General features: G+C 54.8%; 7 protein-coding genes across 7 annotated transcripts; 3 read left to right on the top strand and 4 right to left on the bottom strand.

The window, feature by feature from the left end:
• Positions 1-14: 14 nt before the first annotated feature.
• Positions 15-1,978, bottom strand: ACET3X_001749 (uncharacterized protein; the record flags this gene model as incomplete). The annotated part of the gene is made up of 3 exons (XM_069447075.1): positions 15-1,235; positions 1,286-1,683; positions 1,735-1,978. The coding sequence occupies 3 exons, from the start codon at positions 1,976-1,978 to the stop codon at positions 15-17; spliced, it is 1,863 nt and encodes a 620-aa protein (XP_069311991.1).
• Positions 1,979-4,596: 2,618 nt separating this feature from the next.
• ACET3X_001748 (uncharacterized protein) lies at positions 4,597-8,520 on the top strand (the record flags this gene model as incomplete). The annotated part of the gene is made up of 2 exons (XM_069447074.1): positions 4,597-7,457; positions 7,509-8,520. The coding sequence occupies 2 exons, from the start codon at positions 4,597-4,599 to the stop codon at positions 8,518-8,520; spliced, it is 3,873 nt and encodes a 1,290-aa protein (XP_069311990.1).
• A 320-nt stretch (positions 8,521-8,840) lies between these two features.
• On the bottom strand, positions 8,841-9,638 carry ACET3X_001747 (uncharacterized protein; the record flags this gene model as incomplete). Its single annotated transcript, XM_069447073.1, has 1 exon — positions 8,841-9,638. The coding sequence occupies one exon, from the start codon at positions 9,636-9,638 to the stop codon at positions 8,841-8,843; it is 798 nt and encodes a 265-aa protein (XP_069311989.1).
• A 202-nt stretch (positions 9,639-9,840) lies between these two features.
• Positions 9,841-11,888, top strand: ACET3X_001746 (uncharacterized protein). Its single transcript, XM_069447071.1, has 3 exons — positions 9,841-10,038; positions 10,185-10,882; positions 10,935-11,888. Exons 1-3 carry the CDS (start codon positions 9,959-9,961, stop codon positions 11,651-11,653), a joined length of 1,497 nt encoding a protein of 498 aa, XP_069311988.1. The 5' UTR covers positions 9,841-9,958; the 3' UTR covers positions 11,654-11,888.
• Positions 11,889-12,119: 231 nt separating this feature from the next.
• ACET3X_001745 (uncharacterized protein) lies at positions 12,120-15,200 on the bottom strand (the record flags this gene model as incomplete). The annotated part of the gene is made up of 2 exons (XM_069447070.1): positions 12,120-15,119; positions 15,165-15,200. 2 exons carry the CDS (start codon positions 15,198-15,200, stop codon positions 12,120-12,122), a joined length of 3,036 nt encoding a protein of 1,011 aa, XP_069311987.1.
• A 1,758-nt stretch (positions 15,201-16,958) lies between these two features.
• On the top strand, positions 16,959-17,996 carry ACET3X_001744 (uncharacterized protein; the record flags this gene model as incomplete). Its single annotated transcript, XM_069447069.1, has 2 exons — positions 16,959-17,791; positions 17,855-17,996. 2 exons carry the CDS (start codon positions 16,959-16,961, stop codon positions 17,994-17,996), a joined length of 975 nt encoding a protein of 324 aa, XP_069311986.1.
• A 215-nt stretch (positions 17,997-18,211) lies between these two features.
• Positions 18,212-24,631, bottom strand: ACET3X_001743 (uncharacterized protein; the record flags this gene model as incomplete). The annotated part of the gene is made up of 1 exon (XM_069447068.1): positions 18,212-24,631. One exon carries the CDS (start codon positions 24,629-24,631, stop codon positions 18,212-18,214), a length of 6,420 nt encoding a protein of 2,139 aa, XP_069311985.1.

The raw sequence follows: 24,631 nt of genomic DNA, 5'->3' as shown, positions 1-24,631 counted from the left end.
ATGCCGAATCAAGTTCAACCCCAGTTGTCGACGTCACCCCATGTGCCGCCCATGTCACGGTGCGAGACCATACTGTGTTGGGAAATGTTGCTGGGTCGCCGTCTCATGATGAGACGGGAGAAGCGGTTCTGGTGTTCGTCTTTGGGAGGTGGAGGGGGCGCTTGTTCCAATTGTACGCCACGGTGGCTCGAGTTGTTCGAAATGTTAATTAGTTTGGGAACGTATCGACGCGAAGTCGGGGTGCTAGGCGCCTGTTGCTGTTGTTGCTGCTGCTGCAGGAAGTTGGGCGGGAGGCTCTGGCGGGGATAGTGTGCGAAATGGGCGTACTGCGACGTAGGTACGGAGACGATCTCCTTCGGCTGCTGGTAGTTCATGTATTGCGCCGGTTGCTGGTAGTTCAGTAGGTCAGGTGTCGCTGCGAAGCCGGCATTTGACCAGTTTTGTTGCTGTGGCTGGAAGCTCTGCGCCATGGGCTGCGAGAAATCCGTTGGCATCGAAGTCATGGTGGTATCGAAAGCGTCGAAGCCACCCATCGAAGTAGCCGCGCTCAGGCTAGAATGAGACATGTCGGCGCTAACGGGCCATTGCGATGGCTGCATTTCCTGATGATGCATCGACTGCGGAGGCTCCACCGCATCGATATCCATCATCATATGGTCGGACGATAGGCCGTGGGAGCTATGGAGCCTGTTGTCAGCGCCGAAGTCAGATGCCTCCAGCTTGAACTCCACCATCTCGCCTTGACTGTTGTCAACAGACTCTGTGGCTTCGGGAGTGACTTCCGTCGTGGGTTCGACGGCATCCTTGTCCTCAATCTCCGCCAAGTCATAGGTGTCCTGCACCAGCTTCTCGATATCATAGGAGCGAGTGTCCCACTTGGTTTCGAGCTTGTACCGTAAACGGTTGCACTTCTTAGACTCCCATGCCAACGACGGCCAGTTCTGTTCGTCTCCATGGCGGTCCAGCATCATCTGGTTCCACGCGTTGGCGACTTCGGGTTGCTTCAGCAGACCAAGGACGACGTTCGTGAAGTTCCACTTGGATGCACCCTTCTCTTCAAAATGAAGCGCAATGTGCTCGCATCGTTCCTCCCAAGTAGTCAAAAGGCAAGCACAGAAGCCACAACCCCACGCGTCCTTGTCGTGCATGACGATCTCGTACTTCTTGACGCATGGCGATGCTTTCCTGCTCGTGGGCTGTCCGCTCTCCCTAGGTTGCTTGCAATGCTCACAGCCCTGTCAACGGTTAGCGGGAACGCGGGAAAAAGAAAGCGTACCAGACGTACATGTAGCTTGGTGTGATGCTCACGGAAGCGCTTGCCAGCGTGGAAGATCTGTTCGCAGTCGGGACATCGCCATGTGAGTCGTTGCTCGTGAAACTCTTCTTCGTGCGATTTCCAGTACGGCTTCGACTTGAGAGCCTTGTCGCAGAATGTGCAGGCAAAGTTCTTGGGCGCAGGCGTCGATGCCGTAGATATTGTGGAAAGACGGTTTGACGATGCGGTAGAAAGGCGCGAGGACGCGGCGCTGTAGTGTGTGAAAGAAGAATCGGTGGATGCGATGGACGAGCGCGGGTCGGACATCATGCTGGGTACTCTGCTGGAGGGGACGCTCAGGTATGAGGACGCGCGGCTTCCGACGGTCGACATGGACGACCGGTCTGCGGCCGAACGACGCATGCCATCTGAAAACGCGTGAGCAAATAACGCGCCGCCAGGGCTGTTATTTGACTGACCTCCATTGCGCGCAACGGATAGTAGCTGGAGGATTTGCTGGTCGTCGAGGTGCTTGAGCGCATTGACGTGGTCAAAGAGCTGAGGTGCAAACTGGTTCTGGCCAGAGTGACGGGGTGAGGACGTAACGCTCTCGGTCACGCTGCTCAAGGGCGTAGTGCTTTGCAGACTGCGGCGCGGTCGCTTGAAGGAGTTGCTCTGCTGAGGAGTCTGGAATCCGTAAAGTTGAGCCTCGTCGGCCTCCATGTTATTCTATGTGCGTGTTGAAGGCAGTATCATGCCGGAGATTGGTTGTTCACGGGCCGTGTTGGGCGGGCAGAGCAGTGGTGACTATGAAAGGGAGGCGAGTGGGCGCGGAATGGAAGCGTTCGAGAAGCTTTCGACAAAGGTATACGGATGGGTATAAGCTCAATTCTTAGGCCGTCAGGAAGACATTGATCGTCCAATTTCCCGGGCGGAGACGGACGGCTCTTGTTTAGAAGAGCAGCACCCGTGGTCTGTTTCATGGGTTTCAAGAAGACACTAAGAGACTGCCTTGGCATGCAGGCATGCAGGCACGCAACGCATGCCTGGCCACTAAGGCACACCCCTCCGGTACTAGAGCATGTAACCTTGGTACGGAGAGTTTCCCACTATGCAGCGACTCCCTCTAGTCGTTAATAACGCCCTCGGTGATCTCACTCTCCTATCGCGATCTCAATTTGTGAGCGCGTGAGGCGTCGCGATGCCCTAAGGGAGATCGCCGCGACGGCGCTGCAGGGACCCCAGCGCTACCACCCTAGGGCCGCATTCTCAGGGGTAATTTAGCAGACCACATGAAACGTGCATCTGCTCGCCATCTGAAAGCTGTCGTACCGTTCCACCTTGCTGTTGAACGCGTAAAAGGCATCTGGAGCCGTCGCTTGCATCAGCCGTGACCCAAGTCCAACTCCTCACCCCACCATCTACGATCCATCGCGTTGTAAGAGAAGAACGCACTTGGCCATTGGCCCGAAATTCGTCTCAGCACATGTTCCTGCAAAGAGTGCGGCTCTGGTGATGGTGTTGCAAAAAGGAGCGTAGCTTCCGGAGGACGTCCTACAACTCCACACTAGAAAACAAGTCCAGAAGCGTTTCGCAACCAGTTCCGTGAGCAACCAGAGGTGCTTTGTCGATGGTTGCGTCAATAGCTCAGTTGCTACAGCACATCGTGTTCGTTTCGCCAAAAGCCACCAATCGCGCCGCTACAGAGTACGCGTAGTAGCGTGGTAGGCGCTCGTTCATCACATCTGTCGTCATCTTTGAGACACGAGATAAGGCAAGGAGTTGTGCAGATCCCCGCACAACGACGTCGAATGATCGCTCCAGCATGGTCGCGAGCAGTCAAGGTGAAGGCGGCCCTTGCAAGATCTGCTTGGCTGGCAACGGTATTTCTGGGGTACGCTACCGATGATGAACGGGTGCTATTTTTGGCGGAGCGCGATGGTCCGGTCGCAACAGGTAAGACGTCTGTAAAACGTCAACTTGCTCTTCTGCTATGACCACCAAGTGTGCATAAGTCGAAACACGCCCGCTGTAAAGAGGACCGACCACCAGTGTGACAATGTATGATCATCGTGAACATGAGCTGACCAAATGGGTGTTCTGCGGCACCGTTGCGTGTGGTCGTCGTGGCGCGTGCCCGAGGTATCCATTCAGGCAGTGCACGAGTTCATGCGAAGCAGCTCCTACACTACATGCCTTCCCCATGCATCAAGTCCAGAAAAGCAAACGGTTAGCAACAGGTGGGGTCACCAACGCTTCCGATTCACGGGTGGAGGTTGTTGCAAGCGAGAACGATTCAGCTTCCATGAAACGTGATCAGGCCTCCATCTTGTGCAGGCCAACTCGAACCTCCGGCGACGGGATGGAGAAATTGCATGGAAGTCTGCATTCATGCTGTTGGTGAGCTGTGTGGCGGAGCATGTCCTGCAGCGGGTCCAGACACCTGCTGGGTAAGGAACGAGGCGTAAGGCTGAGGCACTTGTGACGACGCACCTGGTGGACGCTTGCTAACAAACTTCCCAATTAGTCCGCGACACGGCCGTTCCGTTCACATCTTGCCCGGAGGCGCACCGCGCTGATTGGAAGGCGTCGGGAGCGATCCAAATCTAGGATAAAATGGGTAAACAGAGGCGTCGGGATGAGGAATGGTGAGCCAAGGTATTCAATCTCTTGCGGGCTATGGATGCATGCATCCCATGCAGCTCGCTCGCACAACACACGCGACGACAAATCGCTCTGTGTCATGTGTGGTGGTGGTGGCCGACGCAGACCTCGGGAGAGGTTTTCGGCTGAGAGTTTTAGCGGACCTTGAGAGTGGTGGGTACTGGTACACTCTAACAAAGAAAACGAACGCTCCGCAGCGAAATATGTATTTGTTCGTATCCCGGTAGACATCGCCAACTGCGACGTTGTTTGTAGACGATGCGTTGTCGGCAGTCTCGTCGTAATATCGATGGGGTGGTGGAGCGCGAAAAAGGAATGGCGGCACTTACGAGCCACATGTGGCAAGCGCCAGTCGCGTCGCGTGTCGCGACTGTGAGAATCACGCGTAGTCCAAGCTTACTCCAACAACGACGGTTCCCCGCCATGTGCATTTGCAATTGAACGTATGCAGCCTTGCACAATCAGTCCTATCTTTCTATGTGCATTGTCATTTCTTGTAATACGCGCTTAGCACGATTCCATACACCAGAATTTGGGTCTTCTCACGAGTAACGTCAACGAAGACCTGACGCGACCTCTACATAAAGCAACCACGACGTATTGAGACGCTATATTCGCGAACGGCAAGCCAGGACTTCTATCGATACGCATTTCATCCAACCTTATCAGCACCAGCCATGACATCAGCACACACCTCGCCAGCACGCGCGACAGACGCGTCTGCAAAACCTCGACCGAAGCTGCTAGCAGCTCTGCGCAAACCCGTCGTAGATTCTTCAGAGAGCGAAGCCGAATCCGAAAATGAAGTGTCTGCATCTGAAGACGATGCGACCCCCACAACCAGCGCAAAGCTAGCCGCAACGACACGTCCTCAATTGGCAACAGAGCAGACTAACGAGGAAGACGAGAGCGACGGGGAAGATGCATACGAACTTATGAAGAAACGATTAGCTGCCAACAAGAACACATCAGCATCACATTCGGCAGCCCCACAAGAAGCACAGCAAGGACTGCCAATTCTTACTACTGTTGAAAGTAGCGAAGATGAGGATGCTATGCCTGTGCGAGCGAACATCCGCAAACCAGCCCCAACCCGGAAGAAGACAGCAAGCCCTCGAGCATCTGCATCACCAACCGTACGGTCACGACGATCATCGCCGGGGCTTTTCGTCACTCCAGACGCGTCACCAGCGAAGAAGCCGTCGCGACGGTCACCGAATGCTGGTTCAGAGTCAGACGAATCTTCACAACCCCTACACAATGCCGACCTGCAAGAGCGAGTGCGACGTATTCGAGAGGAAAGATTGGCGAAGCAACAGGAGGAGGAAGCACAACAGACGAAGCCCAAGAAGATTGCACGGCGGCCAGCAAATCAGGGCTCAGGCACCGAGTCGGACGGCGAGGGGGGCAGGCGGCTTACACAACATGCTAAGCCAACTCGCAGGGCCGGCAAGAAGGCTATGGAGGCAATGGCCCGTGACCAGCAGCGCATAAGCCGTAACATGCAGCTTACCCACCAAGCCAAGACGAAGAAGCGCTTCACGACACAGGATCTGTTCAAGAAGTTCAACTATCAAGCGCCCGGCGCCGAAGTGGTAACCCTCCCCACACCAGAACCCAGCTCAGCATTGGCATCCTCTGACGCAGAGGCGAACCAGATCCATGATACGCCGCCAACAAGTCCACCGAGACAACAAGCTCCGGACGAGAAGGATGCTCCACTGGATCAACAAGCTCCTACTACAGTGAACGACAGCAAAAAACAGTCACCCGAGCCCGTCAAGCTTGACAAGGGTAAAGGGCGAGCACCTGAGTTTCAACACCTGCCAGTGCATCCTTGGATGAAAGAGACCGAGCCAGTGACTGTGGCCAAAGCTGTGGTCGATACCCAACAGGCTACAGATAATGACATGGTGGAACTCTCGGATTCAGATGACGATCAGCAGGCAGGAAAGCCCAAGAGTAGATTCCCTGTCTTCGATCGATTACCCGCGAAGAAGGACCACGAGGCTGGATCGCTAGTACATCTTCGTGCTCTCGCTCAACTGGTCAAATCACCAGCGAAGGGCAAAAAGGGACAGAAGATAGTGACTCGTGCTGAGATGGAGTTCGCACTGGCCCAGAAAGCTCGCCAGCAGACAGCAAAAGCCAAAGAGGAGAGGATAGCTGAACTGATAAAGCGAGGCCATAACCCCGAGACCGAAGAGGAGAGGGAGAAGCGCCAAGAAGAGATCGACGACATGGTGGCATTGCTCGAGAAGCAGAGGCAAGAGGACCTCGAGCTTGCCAAGATGGAGAGAAAGGAAGCAAAGAAAAACGGCGAGACCATAGATGACCTCCCATCCAGCGACGAGGACGATGGCGATTACGTTGGCAGTGACGAGGAAGATGCCAACCCGGGGGACAACGATAACCAGGAAGATGCTGAACTCGTCCTCTCAGGCTCCGAAGATGAGCAAATGGAAGATGAGGGCGGAGACGAAGCAAGCAATCCAGATGAAGCGGATGCTCTCATCGATGGAATGGCCGATGAAGATGATGAGCCAGCGGAGAAGGCACAAGCCCAACAAGACGACGATGTCGATATGGATGACGACGATGCGGTTGCGCCTGTCCGAAGACAAATGGTGAATCGTGCTCGCAATCGAGTCATCGACGACGACGATGAGGACGGCGATGCTGGGCCGACTAGGCCTGCCACGCCCACTCAGCCAGGAACTCAATACGACGCAATGGCCGCCTTTGGTTTTGGCAATGCCAACGCCGGCATAGGGCTCACGCAGATGTTTGCAGGCACTATGGCCGAGTTGGAGTCTGACTCGCAACCTGCTGCCGCCATTAACAACGAGCAAGATTCTCTGGACTTCCTACGGAACCTGCCTGATACTCAACCCGGCGTCAACTTTAGCCAGGCTTCAGAATTCCTAGTTCCCAACAGCCAGTCTTTGGTGTCTCCACAAAAGAACCTACAGGCAGGCGACGAGTCTCAATTCAGCCTGGGAATCAGCCAAGTCGTCAACACCTCCCCACAGTTCTCGCGAACGCAGGTCGAAGACTTTGAGCCTACACAGGATGCAGGCTTTTCCTTCTCTCGGTCGCCAGCAGGCCTTGTGCTGCCTCCATCCACAGTCGATACCGTCATGCTGCCCGTTGCTGAATCGCCAATCAAGCAGAAGGGTAAGCTGCAGCGTGGAAGACGAGAGGCAGCTATTGAGCTCTCTGACGTTGAAGACGACTTGGTCGATGCTGAAGACGAGGAGAGCGAGGACGACATTCAACGCCCTCCCAAGCATAGCAAGAATGCTTTTATGAAGATGCAGCAAGAAGCCAAGAAGGCGAGGGCGGTCGAAGAGTTCAACAAGAAGAAGAGTATGGCAAGGGAAGCTGTCATGGAACAAGCCGAGGAGTCTGAAGACGAGTATGCTGGACTTGGAGGAGCCAGTGACGACGAGGAGGGCGAGGAAGACGAAGACCTCAAGGACATGATCGACCACAATGATGTCAAGGTTGACGAGCGCCAGATTGCCGCTTTCTACGCGTAAGTGCAGCTTCCATCTTCACGTTCATTAGTGATACTAACATAGATCAGTGACAAGACAAAGAAAGACGACGAGAAGCAACTCGCCGAGCTCTACAAGAAGATGCAGAGGAAGGGTGGCCTCCGCAGGGCTGGTGGCTATGATGGTATTGACATGTCGGACTCGGAAGATGAGGCCGAGTTGCGCCAGCGAAAGAAGCGCGCTGCATTCCAAAAGCAGACTCACGCCTTGTTGCAAGACCAGAAGGTCAAGGCACTCGCCGAGGACGACAAGAAGAAGGCATTCTTCAACACACTGGCTGATTTTGCCGACGAGGGCGAGTACGACTACCTCAACATGCCTGAGAAGGAGTTGGACACGAACGACTCGCAGTCTCAAGAAAATGTCCAAGATGACGACATTGCCATTCCAGATTCCCAGGCCCAGTCTTCAAACCTGTCAACGCCAAACAGTCCACTTAAGCGCAAGGCTCAAGACTCGCAAAAGGAGAACCGACCACCTCCGCACATGCGCCGCACAGCCGCATCAGACAGCCTCGCCCGCAAGCCTCTAACTGCGGACGATGTCAAACACTCCATCTCGGAGCTCATTGAAGATCCTCGCATCGTAATACCAGACTCGCAGCTCTCCGACGCCGAAGATGACCAAGAAGCTGCCTTTGTCCCAGCGGCACGGAAACCCATTATCGACCGTCTGACGCTAAGTCGGCAATCTACAATCGAGGAGTCTGTAGGCGGAGACTCGAATGTAGCTTTCCATGCTCCATCTCGCGCTGCTGCGACACCGGGGTTCCGCGTTCCTTCGCTCATACGTCAGGCGACTAGTAATCTGTCTGTCAGCAGCGAACGGTCGGCGGGTAGCAGTGCTCCAAAGGAGAGTGGTGTGAGGAGAGGTGGTACTGGAAGGAGTAACATCCATGCTCAGGCACGAGAGGCGGAGCGGAGAGCTTTGCTGGAGAAGAAGGAGGGAAAGAGGCAGGAAGCACTCCGGAAGAAGGTTGAAGGCGGAAGGAAACAGGGTATGAGGAGCGTACTTAGCGATCTTAGCGGTGGGTTTGAGTGATGCATGCTTGACTTTCTGGATTTAGGGTAACTGGCAGGATATACTCGTGGTGGTTGGCGTTACCAGCACTACCTTGTTGTAGTTTTCTCTTTATGCGATTTTCCAATTCTTATTCCCTCTGCTTTTACTGCTTCCTATATTCAACTTCTGTGTAGAAAGACGAGGTACATGAACACCCACTCGATCCTAGCAAACGAAGTTACTTGAGAAGCACAAGTTGACACAACAAGGGGTTGAGATGCGGCCGTCGATTCAGTACCCAGAGTCTATGTCCAATATGTTACAGTATTTACATGTTTCGTCTTAATCATCACATCACACTATACACGTTCACTCACCCAAATAGCCCCTCTACATCCTCCTCTTATAACCTCAGTAAGCAAGTCGTACGGCTTCGCCTCCTTGGCATCATTCTCCACCGCATGGTCCAGGTGCTCGAGCTCCTCGTCTCGTATCCTCCTCAGCTCAACTACCAACCTGTCCAGCTCTGGGCCCAGACTTTCGCCCCGCTGTTCGCACTTGTTTGCCCAGTCGAGCAGCACTCGCACCTGCTCGTTATAATGGGTGCCGATTTCCGTCTCAACAGCCTCGGTACAGGCCATGGCCGCCTCGCGACCCATGACAGCAGTGGACCAGCCGAGCATGGTGGCCGCAGCGGTCCATATTGGCGTCATTGCAGTGGGCCGTATGCGGTGCTTTGAAATGACCTCGTTGAAGAACTTGTAGTGGCCCGCCTCCTGGTCGTACATGTGTTTCATGAGTGGGCGCAGGTGCGGGTGTGACCGTGTGATGACGGGCGATTGGGCAGCGTATATTAGGATGGCGGCGAGTTCACCCGTCTGGTTCACTCGCAATGCAGATGAGAGGAACTCTTGCTGCTCTTGCGTGAGCGGCCGTATTGGCTTGCCATTCTTCTGTGGCTGCAGCGAGGGCCGTGATTGCGGGGATTCGGGCTGGGGAGGTGGTTGTGGTGCTGATACAGTGCTGGAGAGGCGTGACGATGGGCGTGGTGCGCGGCATGTGGTACTCGGGGCGAGGAACTCGAGCACAGGGTACTGGAGCCCGCGGCGGACTGCACTGCGAGACACGGTGCGCGGTGAAAGCAGGGCGGAAGACATGTTAGACGTCTAGCTATTGTACAATAAAAGTGAAAGGAAGATGCGATTGTTCTTGGGCCGCGCAGACGCAACAATAGTCTGCTGAGGTATGATGCGCTCACATGCATGCCCGCTAGCCAGGCCCACTTTTCAACGCGGCATGGCCTGAGCGCAACGAGCGTTCCCCCGACCTTTGGACTTCCTAACGTTCTTCTTTCATCCTCTTTCCCCCTAACCACGCCCGAATCCGCTCGCAGCACCCCCAGCGACCCCGTTTCCGCCTCCAACGTCGCCTCTGCCGCCCAGATTCCTCCGCGAAATCCTCGCGAGCCGCCTTCACAATGTCGGCTGATGACATCGACGATGAGCTCTTCGCCCTCGCTGGCGGTGACGAAGATGCAGAGATCGAAGAAGGCGAGGCGTGAGTACCCTCTCTCACCTGTCACCCTCCTCCACTGCCTCTGCCTCGCGACTTTCCATCGCTTCCAATGCTCCGAGCCCTCTTGCAACCACTTCTCTCCCGACCACCTCAACCCCTTACCGCACCATGGCGCTGACTCCACGTAGCTCGTCGCCCGCAGCCTCATCGCCAAACTCGCTAGGATCCGACGCCATGGACGAGTCCGACTCAGACCGCGACGATGACGTACCGGAGCGCGCTGCAGATGTTCCCTACCCCCTGGAGGGCAAGTACGTCGACGAGGCAGACAAGCGCCACATCCTGAGCTTGTCACAGCTGGAACGCGAAGAGATTCTGGGTCAGCGCGCCGAGGAGATGAGCAGTGCCAACTTCAAGGCTGAGCTCGCCAGGCGCGCAGCAAATGTCCAGAACGACCGCAAGCGCAAGGCTGATTCTGAAGACGCCGACGAGCGCAAGAGCAGTCGCCCCAAGGTACAGCCGCGGAAGAACGAGAAGCTCGAGGCATACAAGCGCGAGCGCGAGCAGCGCGGTCAGCAGCGCCAACGGAACGACGACCGACGCAGTGGCCGCAGGCGGTCCAGCTCCGCCGATCGGGACGGTGGCTCAGATGTCGACGCTGATGGCGAGAGCGACGTTGAGTGGGACGACCGAGTGCCAGAGAAGGCCCGCGAAGAGCTGCCTGCTACACTTCGCGATTTCGAGTCAGTGCGTGTTGGTCGAGGATTCTTCTCAGAAGTCTGTTTCCATCCAGGCTTCGAAGAGGCCATGACGGGCGCATTTGGACGTGTTGGTGTGGGCCAGGATGCTCAACGCAGGACCCTGTACAAGATGGCGCAGATCAAGGGTAGGCAGAACCACACCTATATCGCGCATTATGCTAACACGTTGTCTTGTAGGCTTCTCAGTTGGCAAACCCTACGTCTTCGAAGGCAAAGACGGCAAGCGCGTCGCGACGGACCAATATGTCATCGCCCAACACGGCTCCGTTAAGAAGGACTACCAGTTCCAGTTCTTGTCCAACCAACGCTTCAGCGAGAGCGACCTCGACGCATACCGCCAATCGCTCATAGAGGCCAACGCCAAGGTCCCCTCACAATCGTTCCTGCAAAAGAAATACGACGACCTCAAGGCCCTACAGAACCACCACTGGACTGATGCCGACATCAGCGCACGCATTGCCAAGTCGAAGAAGTACGCACATCTCCTTACACGCGCCAACTCAGATGCCCAGCCCAAGATTGCGACACAGTCGGAAACAGCCGCCGCCCGCATCGCCGAGTTGAACCGCAAGAACCGCATCCTAGAAGCCGAGCGTGTCCGCAAAGCACAACTTGAGCAGCAGCGTCAGAAGAAGATGGAACAGAAGAAGGAGATGGCCCGACGGAAAGCAGAAGAAGAGGCCAAGAAGGCCCAAGAGGAAGCGGCGGCCAAGAGCAACAACAACTTGGACGTCGATGCGCTGTTTGACGGCGACGCTTCAAGCCGAGCAAGCACGCCGAACCCACCACAAGGCAAGAAGAAGACTGAGCGGAAAGGACTACCGACGTTTAGAAAACCAAAGATGGATGACGATATCATTGCTAGCATGGACATTGGTATGGATATTGAGATTTGAGCAGGCAGGCCACCAAGCAACTTGACTTGGACTGGCTTGGGATGAATTGGTTCTTGGTTCCTTCCTCCTTTTTTCCATTCAGTCTCCCGTGTAGACCCCGTAGATAAAAGTCTCAAACTTTTGGGCATCAGCATTGCGCGGTGTTTTTTTCGGTGCCTGAGGCTTCTTGGCTATATAGGGGGCATGACGTCTTTCTGCCGTGGTCGGGTTTTATTTTCTTGCTATAGTATTATATACCAAAGATTATTGTTTTGATACCAACCACCTGTGCGCTTTGTGCCACATTGCATTACATGTTAGTTGTCACATAATTTTCACCATAGGACTTGAATATGAGAAGTCTGTCATGAATTCCAACAACATGGATTCTCTCGTTCGCGCCGTCATTGTGACGACGCAGCCAACGTCTCTTACTATCTAACAACAACCAAACAAATATCGCTCAAAGGCAAAACAACTCTTCACACTACGTCTCAAAAACTTCCTGAACATTCCCCCAATCCCCCCGTTCCCTACACTCCCAATACCCATCCTTGCCACTCTTAAGTCTCCAAACCTCTTCATCACCCAACGCCGCAGCTTCCGCCGCGCCCACTTTAGTGAACCAGCGCGGTTTCCACTCATCACCATGTTCCTCCATGACCTTCCTCCGACTGCGCTGTCGCTCTTCAAGTCTCGCCTTCAGCGCTTCCGCTTTATCCACGTCTCCGTCTTCAAGCGCGCGCTGATCGGGTCGGAGGCGAGAATCCGTGGGCGCCATGTGATCCTGTTCAATGGACGTGACCTGGTTGAGTGCAGCCGCAAAAGTAGTAAGACCGTAGTGCTTCTCAGCTTTATCGACGAGGTCGCCCACTTTCCAGATGGTTTTCCCGGCGGGCTGGCCGTTGGTTGTGAGTTGGAGGTCCGAAGTCCATTTCCCTGTTGCGCCCATGGGCAGGACGGAGCCCGTGGCGTCAAAGACTTGGACCGAGACTTCTTCCGAGCGGCCGGCAAACATGCCGCCGGCTTTGAAGGTGCAGACGGCTTTTGCGCCCGTCGTCTCGGAGATGATGGTCATGGTGCCCGAGGGCTCGAGATACTTTTCGCCGGCGATGACGTTGCGTAGGTAAGAGGTTGCGAGAGTCCAGGAGTAGTGTTCGCCTGAGCTGTGGAGGAAGATGCGCACACGACCTTCGGTGTTGATCTCTGCACTTTTACCCCAGAACTTTTGCATTGGTGTTGGTGATTGCACAAAAGTCCATTCTGCGGCTTCGGCTTGGCATGCCATGCGGACGGGGCGATGGACAACCTTTTCTGCAAAGAAGCGGAAGCCCTTGTCTTCGCGGACAAGTTCGTACGTTTCACCGAGCATGGGATTGAACGGCTTACGGATAGCACGATCCTTGACACGAGTGTTGCTGAATGCTGAAATGGCAAACGCGGCCATGTAGACGAGACGCTCACCGTTTTCTGGTGTGGCAGTCGCTGCAGCGTCGAGGAGCTCGCTGTACTCCAGCTGCTCTGCTAGTCGTTGCAATGCAGATGTGGGCTCGTTGGCTGATACCGGCATCGCGATAGTTGACAAGTCTTTGCCGACATTCTTTCTGAAGAATGCGATAAGACTTGGAGGCTGGACCTTTGGAGCTGGAACTGTACCCCGGCGCTTTACAGGTTCAAGCGGCAGCGGTGTAAGTGACTTGGGCCGTGTAGGGAAGAGCGCTGGAGTAGTTTCCCGTGACATGCGAGGCCGATCCAATATGCCAACGCTACCGTTCTCTGATGATGACTCTGACTCGCCGTCCGAATCGTCATCTAGCGATTGCTCGCGTTCACGCCTATCCTCTTCGCTGTCGCGGCGGATAGTGAGGAGCTGTGACTTGCTGGCGTCGCCGTCTGGTGCATCGAAGAACTCGTCAACGGATTCAGCCACTGATTCGAAGCTATGACGCGATGTCACGGCTGAGAGAGGTGCAGGCGCAGGCATCCGTCGCTGTTTGCTTTCGCTGATCAGATCAGAAAACTCTTTGACGACAGAGTCCAGGTCTTTGAGTAAAGCCATGCAGTTGTCATGAACGCTTTCCTCGTGTGTATGGCTCGAGTGGCTCATTGTGCTTGCACGACCATTGCGCTTGGGTACCGCAAGGGTGCCATTTGCCGACGCATTTGAAGGCAGAGGCGGTCCAGGGGGAGTGGCTCCAGGTGATACGGTACCCACCTGCGCGGACACATTCCTTTTGAAAATACCAGACGGACTCTGCACGCCAGAACTGCTCGGCTTGCGTTTCCAGAAAGCCATCTTTTCAGGAGCTTTTTGCTCGGGGAAGTAGTCGCCTGACTCAGCTTCGGAGGGGGTTGGAGAAAGACTGTCGTTGACCTTGCCCGCGCTGGTCGCTGACGACGCTCCATACTTGGGATCGGTATCCTGGGCCAGCCGTCGAACGGCTTCTCTTGTACCAGAAACCCTGCCCACCAAGGCTTCGACCCTTGCCCATTCGTTCTCTTCGGCCGCATTCATGACATGCCCAAGGCTCTGGAATGGACTGTCTTTGATTTGTAGTGTTGGCGAAGCCGTGGCTCCCCTATCCGAAGCTGATCTCGATGCGCGGTCGAGCGCATTCTTCCACATCTGAAAGTCTTTCGCATTGTTTGCCCGGAGTTGCCAGATCTCAGCGCCAGAGTCGACGGATATCTCTCGCGTGTCCTCGTTTGCACCAACAGCTGCTAGCGACAAAGGTATGGCTCCGCGTAACGCTGAGGAGTGGTCGTTTCGGTAGTATGAGAGCGTAGACGAGGTAAAGTCGAGGGAGAAGAAGCGCCTGGCATAGCCCTGGTTCCTCTTCCTCCGCTTCTTCTGCAGCACTCCGGTAAGGATTGAGCCGCCAGACAGGCTCGCGTGTTTCTGCGTGTGTTGTGATCGCGGTCGCTCGGCGTAGGTTTGCGGGAGGGATTCTGAGGATTCGACGGGGCACATGGAGGGGCTCGATTTGGGGAGGCTCGTCGTGCTCGCGCCTGCCATGGCCTGGGTATGGTGCATGTGATGGCCAGACTTTGGCGCCGCATTCGTCGGGTATGTCATGAGGACGAAGGTGGCTGTCTTGGAAACAGTCTTGGAGAAGGTGTTGTCAAAGACCAGGCCGTACATGCCACCCTCGCCTGCTGGGACGTCGTATGTGCCCATGGACACCAAGTCGGCCTCGCATTTCCCGTGCCAGTGCACCTGCTTCAGCCCAATAGCCGCCAGCTTTTCCAGCACAACCGTCTTGTCGTTTCGTGACGTCGAGGCTCCGCGTCCGCGCGTTGTGGGGGGCTCGAGGGAAGGGGTGCCAGGCCCGGCTTCGACAGTCGCAGAGGCTGGCAGGTTGGGGGCCGCGCCGGTGGCTGAGCCGGGGTGCTTGAAGATGCCAAAGTTGAGCGACTTCTTGTGCGGCTGAACGCTCCATGAGATGGTGTGTCCTGAGTTGACATTCACCCATCTTACAAGGTACGACTGGCTTCAATCAGCGGGCAAGCGCGACACAGACACGGTACATACCTTGCTGTGCACCTTGATGTTCTCCATTCCAGCCATGACTGGCTGCGTGCAATGCCACTACTCCCTGTGCGATGTTTGGTGTGGATGTGGATCTTGGTGCGGACAATACGCGGGGGTTTGGTGCTGAACGCGCAGGGCTGTATAAATGTTTGGCGGTCAAGCAAATACAGGAATCGGCTATGACGATGTTTCTAGCAAGCGGACATTTCGGACGTCGGATTCCTAAGGGTCGGTCGGGTTCTCGGAGCCTTGTCAGCTTCACAGCACGCTGGCAACGCTGTGGTGGTCAGTCGGAATGTGGATTGCTGCGAAGCCGAGTCGCACGTTGAACAGTGGTTCAGGGATGCAGGGCGTTTCTTTTTGCTTCTTCGGGTTTCTGAACAAGACTAGCAAAGCTTTTGCTTGTGATGGCTAAGAAAAGACGCAGCGCAGCGGACAGAGACTGTTTCAATGCCTGGATGACATGTGCCGACGCTACAGCTGTCTGAAGCCACGGGCGGCTGGGAGCATCACCGCCCAGGGTCTGCGTTGGTTGGCCCCTTCAGCCTTACGCCAGTCTTTCATCAGCCACTCCATTAATATCCTACACCTCTTCCCCGTTTAAGCTACTCGACTAACCGCCTTCCTAGCCACACTGCTGCCCGTTTATCCGTCTTACGTTTGTCCAGTTTTTCGTCGCATCGCATCATGTCAAAGCAACACCTCGGTATATGACGTCGCACAAGACCTGCGCATGTACTGAAAATATCCTGCTCGGCCGATGCCACTACGCTTGCTTTCCAGCTCCCGCTGCATCCGTCTCTCTGATATCATGCCCTGCTGCTGTGGACCACTCCAGCGCTGTCTGCTTTCTACATTTTCTGACAGGGGTCGGCTGGCCAACGCCGTGGACAACAGCTCGTCGTATCCATGATCGCTATACGAGCCATGAACAAGTACCTGCCACTCCCCACTCTTGGCCACAATATGAGTGCCATTTTCATTCTCACGACCCTGACCAGGTCGCACCACACCTTCTTCTATCTACTATCCAGGCTACTCATTCATATGCTGGCATCATCTTGCGACTCAGCTCTGGGCTAACAGCTGAAAACTCAGCACCGGGTCCGGGCTGTACGTTTTCCCAGCCTCCCAGCCACCCAGCGCGACAACAGGACTTTAGGACAGGTATACCACAACGCGTCTGCACACCCATCTCGAAGCGACATGCTGCATCGCATACTCTTCACTCTATGCCCAAGCCATTTAGAGCTAAGACGGCTGCGCTATTGAGACTGTCGCAAACAATTGTACCCCTCTGCGCCTCTGCGCCACAACTTCCACAGACCTTGAATCATGCGAGTCGTAGCATCAGCGCACATCTTGTTTCAGATCGACAAACCCAGGTACCAACTCCTCACCGTCGAGGCCAATTCGCGTTGATGATGTAAATCATCCCGCTATACCCTTCCCAGCACGGAGCTTCATGCCTTCGGGCTCTGTTCCGGACAAGCATTTCTACCCTACTACTCACGCGCAGCCCTCTTAGCGCATCAGAAACGTCTTTCTAGAATTCTTCCGCGAGCGATTCAGTGTAGTCTGCCCTCTATTTCCAATATGTGGGGTAGTTGCATACGTCGAGTAATTTCATCTAATTTACTTCGTTCGCACCTGTAGATCGTCTGTTCCGGAGGCCCGGATTAGTTTGGTACTGGTATAATACTCTTCGCATCATATTTAACGGGCCGCTCCCTCTCCAGAACTCCTCTCTTGGCTACTTGCATTCTACACTACTGCTGCAACTCTCATATCAACATGGTCAGGTCAATTGCTCTCGCGCTGTCTCTCGCGACTACCGGCCTCGCTGCTCCCTACTCAAACGCCTCATCATGGTCCGGCTGGAAGAACGTCAAACAACTCTTCGTCTTCGGTGATTCCTACACGCAAACCGGCTTCGACGTGAACGGAGCACAGCCCAGCGCGTCAAATCCGTTCGGCAACCCTGCATACCCCGGCTGGACGTCGTCCAACGGACCCAACTGGGTTGGCTTCCTCACCACAACCTACAATGCCAGCAACCTTCTCACCTACAACATGGCCTACGGAGGCGCCACCGTTGACTCGGACCTCGTCACGCCATACGCGCCCACAGTTATCAGCATGAAGAACCAGGTCCGCACTCAATTCCTCCCTACATACGGTGCGCATCCAGATACCGCACCCTGGTCGTCCGCGTCCTCTCTCTTCGCCTTCTTCATTGGCATCAACGACGTAGGAAACAGCTGGTGGCTCAACAACGCCACGCTCTACGACACCATCTTCTCCGTCTACGGCAGCCTCCTAGAAGACGTGTACGCGACCGGCGCCCGCAACTTCTTGTTCCTGAGCGTGCCGCCTGTCAATCTTGCGCCGATGACGCTGAACCAAGATGACGGTGGTTACGCCAAGGAGAACGAGGGCAAGGTTATCCTCGACTGGAACAAGAGGCTCAGTGACATGGTGAACGCATTCCAGGCTAACCACACTGGGACGACTGCGTTTGTACATGATACCTGGGATTTGTACAATGCCGTTATCGAGAACCCGGCTAGTTATGAGCAGACTGCTGGATTGAAGAATGTTACCGACTACTGCGCGGCGTATATGAAGTAAGTTGCTCCAGGCTGGTGATGTGGATGGAGATGAGCAGAGTAGCGCTAACAAAGTTGCAGTGGAACGCCGGATTGGTACACCAAGAATGAGACTTGCGAGTACCCGGTCAACGAGTACTTGTGGCTCAATGAGCTACATCCTACTTTCCCTGTTCACAACGCTACTGCAGCTTCCATTGCGGAGTTGTTGAGCAAGAAGTAAATTGGAGAGAAAGAAGAGGGTGTATTCCCCAAAGTTTCACTGTATATATGTAAGCATCACATAAACAATCAAGGTGTTGGTAGACGGCACAATCAGTTCAAGAACGCAATAACATTACGATTACAACTACATAACCAAGCGCGAAATGCGAACTTTTTTGAACAAACTACCAAAACCCGCTCATGACAACAGACACCAAACCCCCCTCCTCATCCTCACGCAATCCTCTTATTAAGCAGGATCGCACTCCCATTAATCAAAGCAGGATGCTGCCCCTGTCCATGTCCATGCCCAATCGAGACCAGCTCATCGCTTCCCAAACTCCAATCCGCAATACCCCTGAAGCCACCCTCCTGGCTCTCAGCCTTACCCGCACCAAACGCCTTCGCATCCCACTTCTCGGTGCCCTCGACACCCTTCCACCTGGCGTCTGAGCCAAAGACGCGGAACAGCTGGGCATTGAGGTGCTCGTACTCGTCGTACGGCTTTGGCCAGCCGCCGTAGCGCTGGTATGCCAGCTTGAGGAGGCGGAGGTGCTTGAGTGCTGTGGCCGACTTGTCAAGCGTGTTGGAGTCGACGGCGGTGGAGGGCGGCGAGTTGGGCGAGCTCTTGACGTTGACACCCTCGCGAGCGAGGAGCTCGGCGGTAGTATCGTCGTCGTCGTCTTCGTCCTCGTTGGCGGCGTTGGCGGGGTCGTTAACGAGGACGCGGAGGATGTCCTCGTGGATGCCAATCGCCTTCTTGAAGTAGTCTGCCGCGAGGCCGGCGGTCTTGTCGCCCTTGGCGGCTTGCGCTTGGTACTTGTTGCCGGTCGAGATGTAGAGCTGGGCGAGGAGCTCGTATGTCTCGATGGTGACTGGGGCGCGGGGACCGTGGGCGCGGCGCATGTTGTATGCAATGTCTTCTGCGAGACGGATGGCCTTGACCTCTTCGCTGGCAAGGTAGCGAGCGCAAATGAGGCGGCGGCCAAGGTTGAGAAGGACCTCGGCGGGCCATGATCGTTGCGCATCGCGTGTCTGCCAGAGAGTTGTGAGCAGCCACTCGAGGCTCTCGTAGTCTTCTTGTTCGCCCAAGAGGACCGAAAGGTGGCTCAGCTCGTACAACTGGACCTGAGCAAAGTTGATCTTGAGGTTCCTGCAAATCTCGAAAATCTTCTTGACAATACGGTTGGAGAGGGCCAGCATCTTCTTGCGGAGAGCAGCGTCGGGGCACTTCTCGCCATCGCGACCGACGAGCAGCGAGGCAAGCTTGAAGCCCATGCTGATGGCACGGGGGCCGTTGTAGCCGTCATGCTTGCTGGCGTAGAGGAAGCCGAGGTTGGCAATGTCGTATGCCTCGTGGAACATCTTTGCCTTGGTGCATTTGGCCACGCTCTCATTAGAGGACAAGATGACGGCGCGGTTGAAGTTCTTGTTGCGACCGTTGCCCAGGTGGTCAAGGATACCGATGATGAAGATGCGTGGCGAATTCTTGCTAAAGTCCTTCAAGTCCTGCGCGTCACGCTTGACGAAGAGATCAACTGCTTGGTCCTCAACAACTGAAATCATATCCTGCTGATCATTGCGGCGCAGGAAGTAACGAAGAGGAGCGGCAGCCAGCAGGATGTTGGTAAGACTCTCGTTGTTATCGAGAGTCTGATGGAACTGCACCCAGTAGATGTACTCCATGGTCAAATCGGCGTAGATCTCCGAGAAGCTGATGCTGAGATCTTTACGGAGGTTGTACTGGAGAGATGCGAGGAAGGCGATAGCTGTGCGGCTGCTCTTGGTCAGGTCAAATGACCACTTGGATACGTTGCGAGCGTCCTTGGCGCAGATCTGACGGTGAAGCTCCTGAACCATCGCATGCGCAGTGCTGACCTGCTCAATGGCCTGGAAAGTCGCGGCGATAGACCTGGCTGCCTCGATTTGCTTCTGCGAGGAGGTCTCCTTGGAGACAATCTCGGACACAGCTCTTGAGATCTGCTTAACCGCAACATCCGACTTCTGCTGGCGCGAGTACAGAGACGCGAGCTCCCTCAAGCTGGTGAGCGAAGACTCGTGGCTGTATCCATTCTCGCGCGTGGATTGCTCCAACTGCGACTCAGACATAGTCAAGGCACGCTGTACCGTCTCGGCCTTCATGCTGCTAGAAGAGGAAGAGTGCATCTGCTTGGAGTAGAGAGATGACAGGGCCTGCTTGATCTCCGTGATGCTGGTAGTGGTTGTGACCTGCTTGCCTGACTGCGAGACAGCCTCGTAAAGCGAGATGGCCTCGGACATGTGCTCCTCGCTGCTCTGGGCCACCTGTGCGAGCGCAAGGGTTGCGTTGACAGCGATGGTCGACTCAGCGCCGAAGACGGCAATAGCAGTCTCGCGATACTCCTTGGTCACCTTGTAGAGCTCAGACCAATTGGCCTTGGTCTCCTCCAGACACTGATAGTACCGCTCGTACAGTGTCTCGACAAACCTGAGGTCGCTGAAGACCTTGTGCTGCTTGGTCTGGCGGACGAAAGTGTTCCAGAGAACACCGTAAAAGGTTACCGCTTCTGCGTACCTGCGGTCTTCCCAGTAGGTGACCGTGACAACGAGCATGGCATCCAACGCATCCTTGTGGCAAACGTCAGAGTCCTTGTTGAGCGCCGTAATGATCTGCAGGTAGTAGTCCAGCCAGTAGCCATGGTTGCGAGGATGGCTGCGGCACCTCTGAGCGAGAATGTATAGAGTCTGAATGGTGGACTCGTGTGTGTGGCCCAGACGGTTGCGGTAAACAACCAGAATCTCCTGGTAGGTGCTGATGGCCTTGTCTGCATAGCCGTGCTTGTCGTAGAAGTTGATCAACATGTTCTTGGACTTCTCAAAAGTGGCCTTGTCAACCTTGTCGGTGACTAGAACCGCGCGGAAGAAGCGGCTGTAGACATCGTCAACCCTTTCGAGCTGTCGTGTCAGCAGATAGCATTCTGCGAGGCGCTCGACAAGCTCAATGGACTCTTGAGTGAACGCAGTCGCCATGGTGACATCGTGAATAGAGTTGGCGAGGAAGGAAGCCCAAGTACGCTTCAGAGTAGCATGGATAACATTGATGGCGGCGGTGTAGTTCTTCTTCGCCATGTATTGCACTGTGAGCTTCTTGGCCAGTGCCATAGTGCTAGACTCAATAGTCTTGGAGTTCGAGATGGTCGTGAAAAACACGTCTTGGTAGACACGCTCCGAAACGATTGTCGTCGTTTCAGTAGTAGAGCTGGAGCTGTTCAAGCTGTGCTGGACCAGCTCATTGGAAGTCTGAGAAAGCTGCTGGCTGATCTCACGCGACTCAGAGGACTCTTCACTGTTGGATTTCCGGTAGTAGGAGTTGGCAAACTTGAAGATCGAGAGTGCCTGAGAGTGCGCATTCATACTTCTCATCTCCTTGGCAACGGTTGTGAGACGCGAAACGATGCTCTTCGCAAAGGATAGTTGATGCGACTCATACTGCTCCCAGACTGAGGTCAAGATTGCCACAGACTCGTTGGTGCGCTTCTGGCTCTTCAGGAACTGAGAGTAAGAGGTGGCAATCTCGATGTTCTTCTCATGCCATTCGACAGATTGAACAGTGCGGCACTTGGATGAGACCTCCATCCAGAGCTCGACGTACATCCTCTCGGCTTCGGCAAACCTCTTCATAGACAGAAGCTTCTGGATCTGAACCAGCATGGCGTCGATGGTGGAGATGGTCTGAATCTCGACATGCTCATCATCGCCTTGGTCGACCTCGAAGGAGAAATCGTCGTAGATTTCAATCTCACGATCGGCTGTGCCCTTTCCAAGAGTAACTTGGAGATGATCGTTGATGTCATGGGCCTGGTGCGAGTCTCGGCCATAAAGCTGGATGGTCGCATCCTGAATGAGGCGGTAGATTTCAATCGACCGTTCCTCCTCGTTGATGGTCGCGTAGAGCTGAGCCAGAAGCTTGCGAGTCTCGATGACTAGCTCGGAGGTGCTGCCGTACTGACGCTCGTATGTGGTAATCAACACCTTCAAGATTTCCTCACGGCGCGTCATGATCTCAGTCCTGGTGGAGGTGGTCTGAGTCTCCGTGATCTTCAGGAACTGGCTTGCGCAGTCCAAGGTCAGAGGATGCATATCCGACAAGACCTTACGGCTGACAATAGTACACAGATAAAGGTACTTCGTAGCTTCCGTAACATTCGAGATGAGCAGATAGCTTGTGGCGATTGACAGGTATGTCTGGAGAAGACCAGGGTGATTCTCTGGGAGCATGTTCTTGCGAAGGATGCTAACGAGCCTCTGTAGCTCCAAAGCCTCAGGGATAGGCAATTGGGTATCCCAGCAGTAAGACTCTAGAATGGGGAACATTGTGCTTTCGGGGAAGACCTTCTGGAGTTCTCCAGTGGGCTTGAATTCCCCAGACGACTTGGGAGCCAGAGGAGACTGCTGGAGATGCAGAACCCAATATCGCACTGCGTACTCGAGGAAGGGATGCCTCCTGAATAGTCTGTCTGGGGTTGAAGGATCAAAAGTCTCGAAAGTCGGTTCGGCTGTGTGGTCCTTGAGGGTATGCTTGGAGTAAGCAAGAACCCTAAGAAGCATGTCCGTCTCGCTGTCCTTCAAAGGAATGGGAATCTTTCCATTGGCTGAGAAGTCGTGCAGAGTGGAGTGAATAACAGGGTGCTTGAAGCGGACTATGCGCTGGTGCAGAGTGAACAGTGGCGCGAGGGTCTTGAAGATCTCGTTCGTGTTCACACCCTTGTCTGAAATAGTGCTGCGTTGTACGTCGACTGAGAACAAGGTCTGAATCTCGTCAATGGTAAGAGGTCGCTCGGCGGCCAAAACCCACGAGAGCAACGTCTTTGCGTCATTGGCGGGGTTGAGCGCGGTGAAGAGCTTGAGAATCAGGTCCTGAACAGACGACTTGGAAGATTCAAAGCTCTCCAAGGTCTTGATCATAGTCTCAGGTGACTTCTGGGTATTCAGCAACTCACATGTCAACGTGACGTGCAGGAACGACCCATTAGCCATACGGATGATACGGTCCAGGATTTGTTCCTGGTCGAAAGGACGCTGAGCATGGAAGTGATGGTTGTGAATCAATGCCCGTAGTGCGACAGCGTGAAGATCGTCGCGGACATCCTCGTTGACGATTTGATGCTGAATTCCCTTGGCCGAAGTCGGCAGCTTCATGGAGGACGACAATGTGATCAGCCTGACGCCTTTACCTTGCTCAGTGACCTTGGCCAGCCTCTCCAGCAGATCAGTGGGGCTTACGACGCCAGCAGCTTGGATAGAGGCACTGTTAGAGGCCGCAATCTCGTCAAGGCCATCAACAATCATGACCAATTCGTTGCCACCATTGACAGGATTCTTGAGAGCTTCGCCGAGCGCGTGCCATAGGCATTCCTCGTAGGCCTTCAGATCGTCGGACGCTCTGCATTGGTGGTAAGCTTCGAAGAGAGCCCTGTAAACGCCCATGTTGCCAATGCGAAGGTTAAGAAGTTGGAACAACAAGGACTTCACTACTGCCAATGATGTAGCGGCGGTTGGAATGTCGGGAGACAATGAGCAGAAAAGTGTGTCATACTGCTTCTTGCTCATGGGTCGTTGCAATCGCTCAACGATCGATCCGGCAAGTGTCGTCTTTCCGCCGCCTGACTGACCAGTGACGAGGAAGACGCGGTTGTCGCTCTGGAAGAACCTGGTCATGTGCTTGTTGAACCAGAGACAAGTAAACTCCGCTTGGTTGTCTACGTAAGTCTCATGATCTCTGGTGATGGCAGCAATGACACGATCTTGCGAAGACAGCCATCGGCTCAAGTGTTGAACATCGATGGCTTCATCTTCCTCGAACTGACCCTGCTCAATCTGTGATTGCCAGATCAGCTCAACGACAGTGCTCTGGCGGGTACGGAAGGTCTCAATTGTCTCGCCGAAGAGCTCGAAAATGTCCAGAGTGGTAGAACCGGGTGTCATGCCCTTGACTGTCTTGTAGAACTTGACTGCCACGTCGACCACAAGAGTAATGAGGTCCGTGTACAACAAACAGATCTGTTCAGTGATTTCTGAACTCGCCTTCAACAACTCGGAGCGGTGCAGAACCGACTGAAATGACATGGCGAACTTGTAGAAGACGGAGAAAGCCTTGTCAAGAGCCTCAGAGTTGTGATGGCTGAGCTCGAGAAGCAGCTGCGCATGTCCATAGCCGATAATGGCCGCTGAGCTGCTGTCCTGGGCGAAGGGCCTAACAGCTTGCTCGAATTTGTGAAGCTGCTCAGCGAAGTATAGCGCGCGAATCAGAACCTTGTCCCAGCGACTACCCTTGTGGGGAAGCGTGGTCAGACGCTCGGATCTGATCCATTCAAGGAACGCGACATAGGAGACATTGCCGATGCTCTGGTAAACGCCCGCGCCCAGCTCGGCCGCACTTCTCTTCCGGAGAGTGGCTGCTGAGTCCTGGACAAATGAAGTTTGGTAGCTGTTACCGTTTCCTCGCTTGGTGACCGACTTGATGATGCTAAAATTCCCGCTAGTTGCGCGGGAAGATGTGAATGATGGAAGACGGCCCTTTGTACGGAACAGAGGATGGGGCGACGACGGTGGCGATAGCGTCATACCCGTGCCATTAGTCTGCTGCCGACTTGAAGTGGGTCGGGATGATGGCAT

Source organism: Alternaria dauci, chromosome 1 (genome assembly GCF_042100115.1).
Source record: "Alternaria dauci strain A2016 chromosome 1, whole genome shotgun sequence".
NCBI lineage: Eukaryota > Fungi > Ascomycota > Dothideomycetes > Pleosporales > Pleosporaceae > Alternaria > Alternaria dauci.
This window is presented reverse-complemented; position numbering and strand designations above follow the sequence as displayed.

Bases quoted from the DNA above. Each gene is read 5' to 3' on its own strand.
- ACET3X_001746 (XM_069447071.1), top strand. From the start codon at position 9,959: ATGTCGGCTGATGACATCGACGATGAGCTCTTCGCCCTCGCTGGCGGT. The intron at 10,039-10,184 runs GTGAGTACCCTC...GACTCCACGTAG, and splicing joins GAGATCGAAGAAGGCGAGGC to CTCGTCGCCCGCAGCCTCAT. The intron at 10,883-10,934 runs GTAGGCAGAACC...GTTGTCTTGTAG, and splicing joins CAAGATGGCGCAGATCAAGG to GCTTCTCAGTTGGCAAACCC.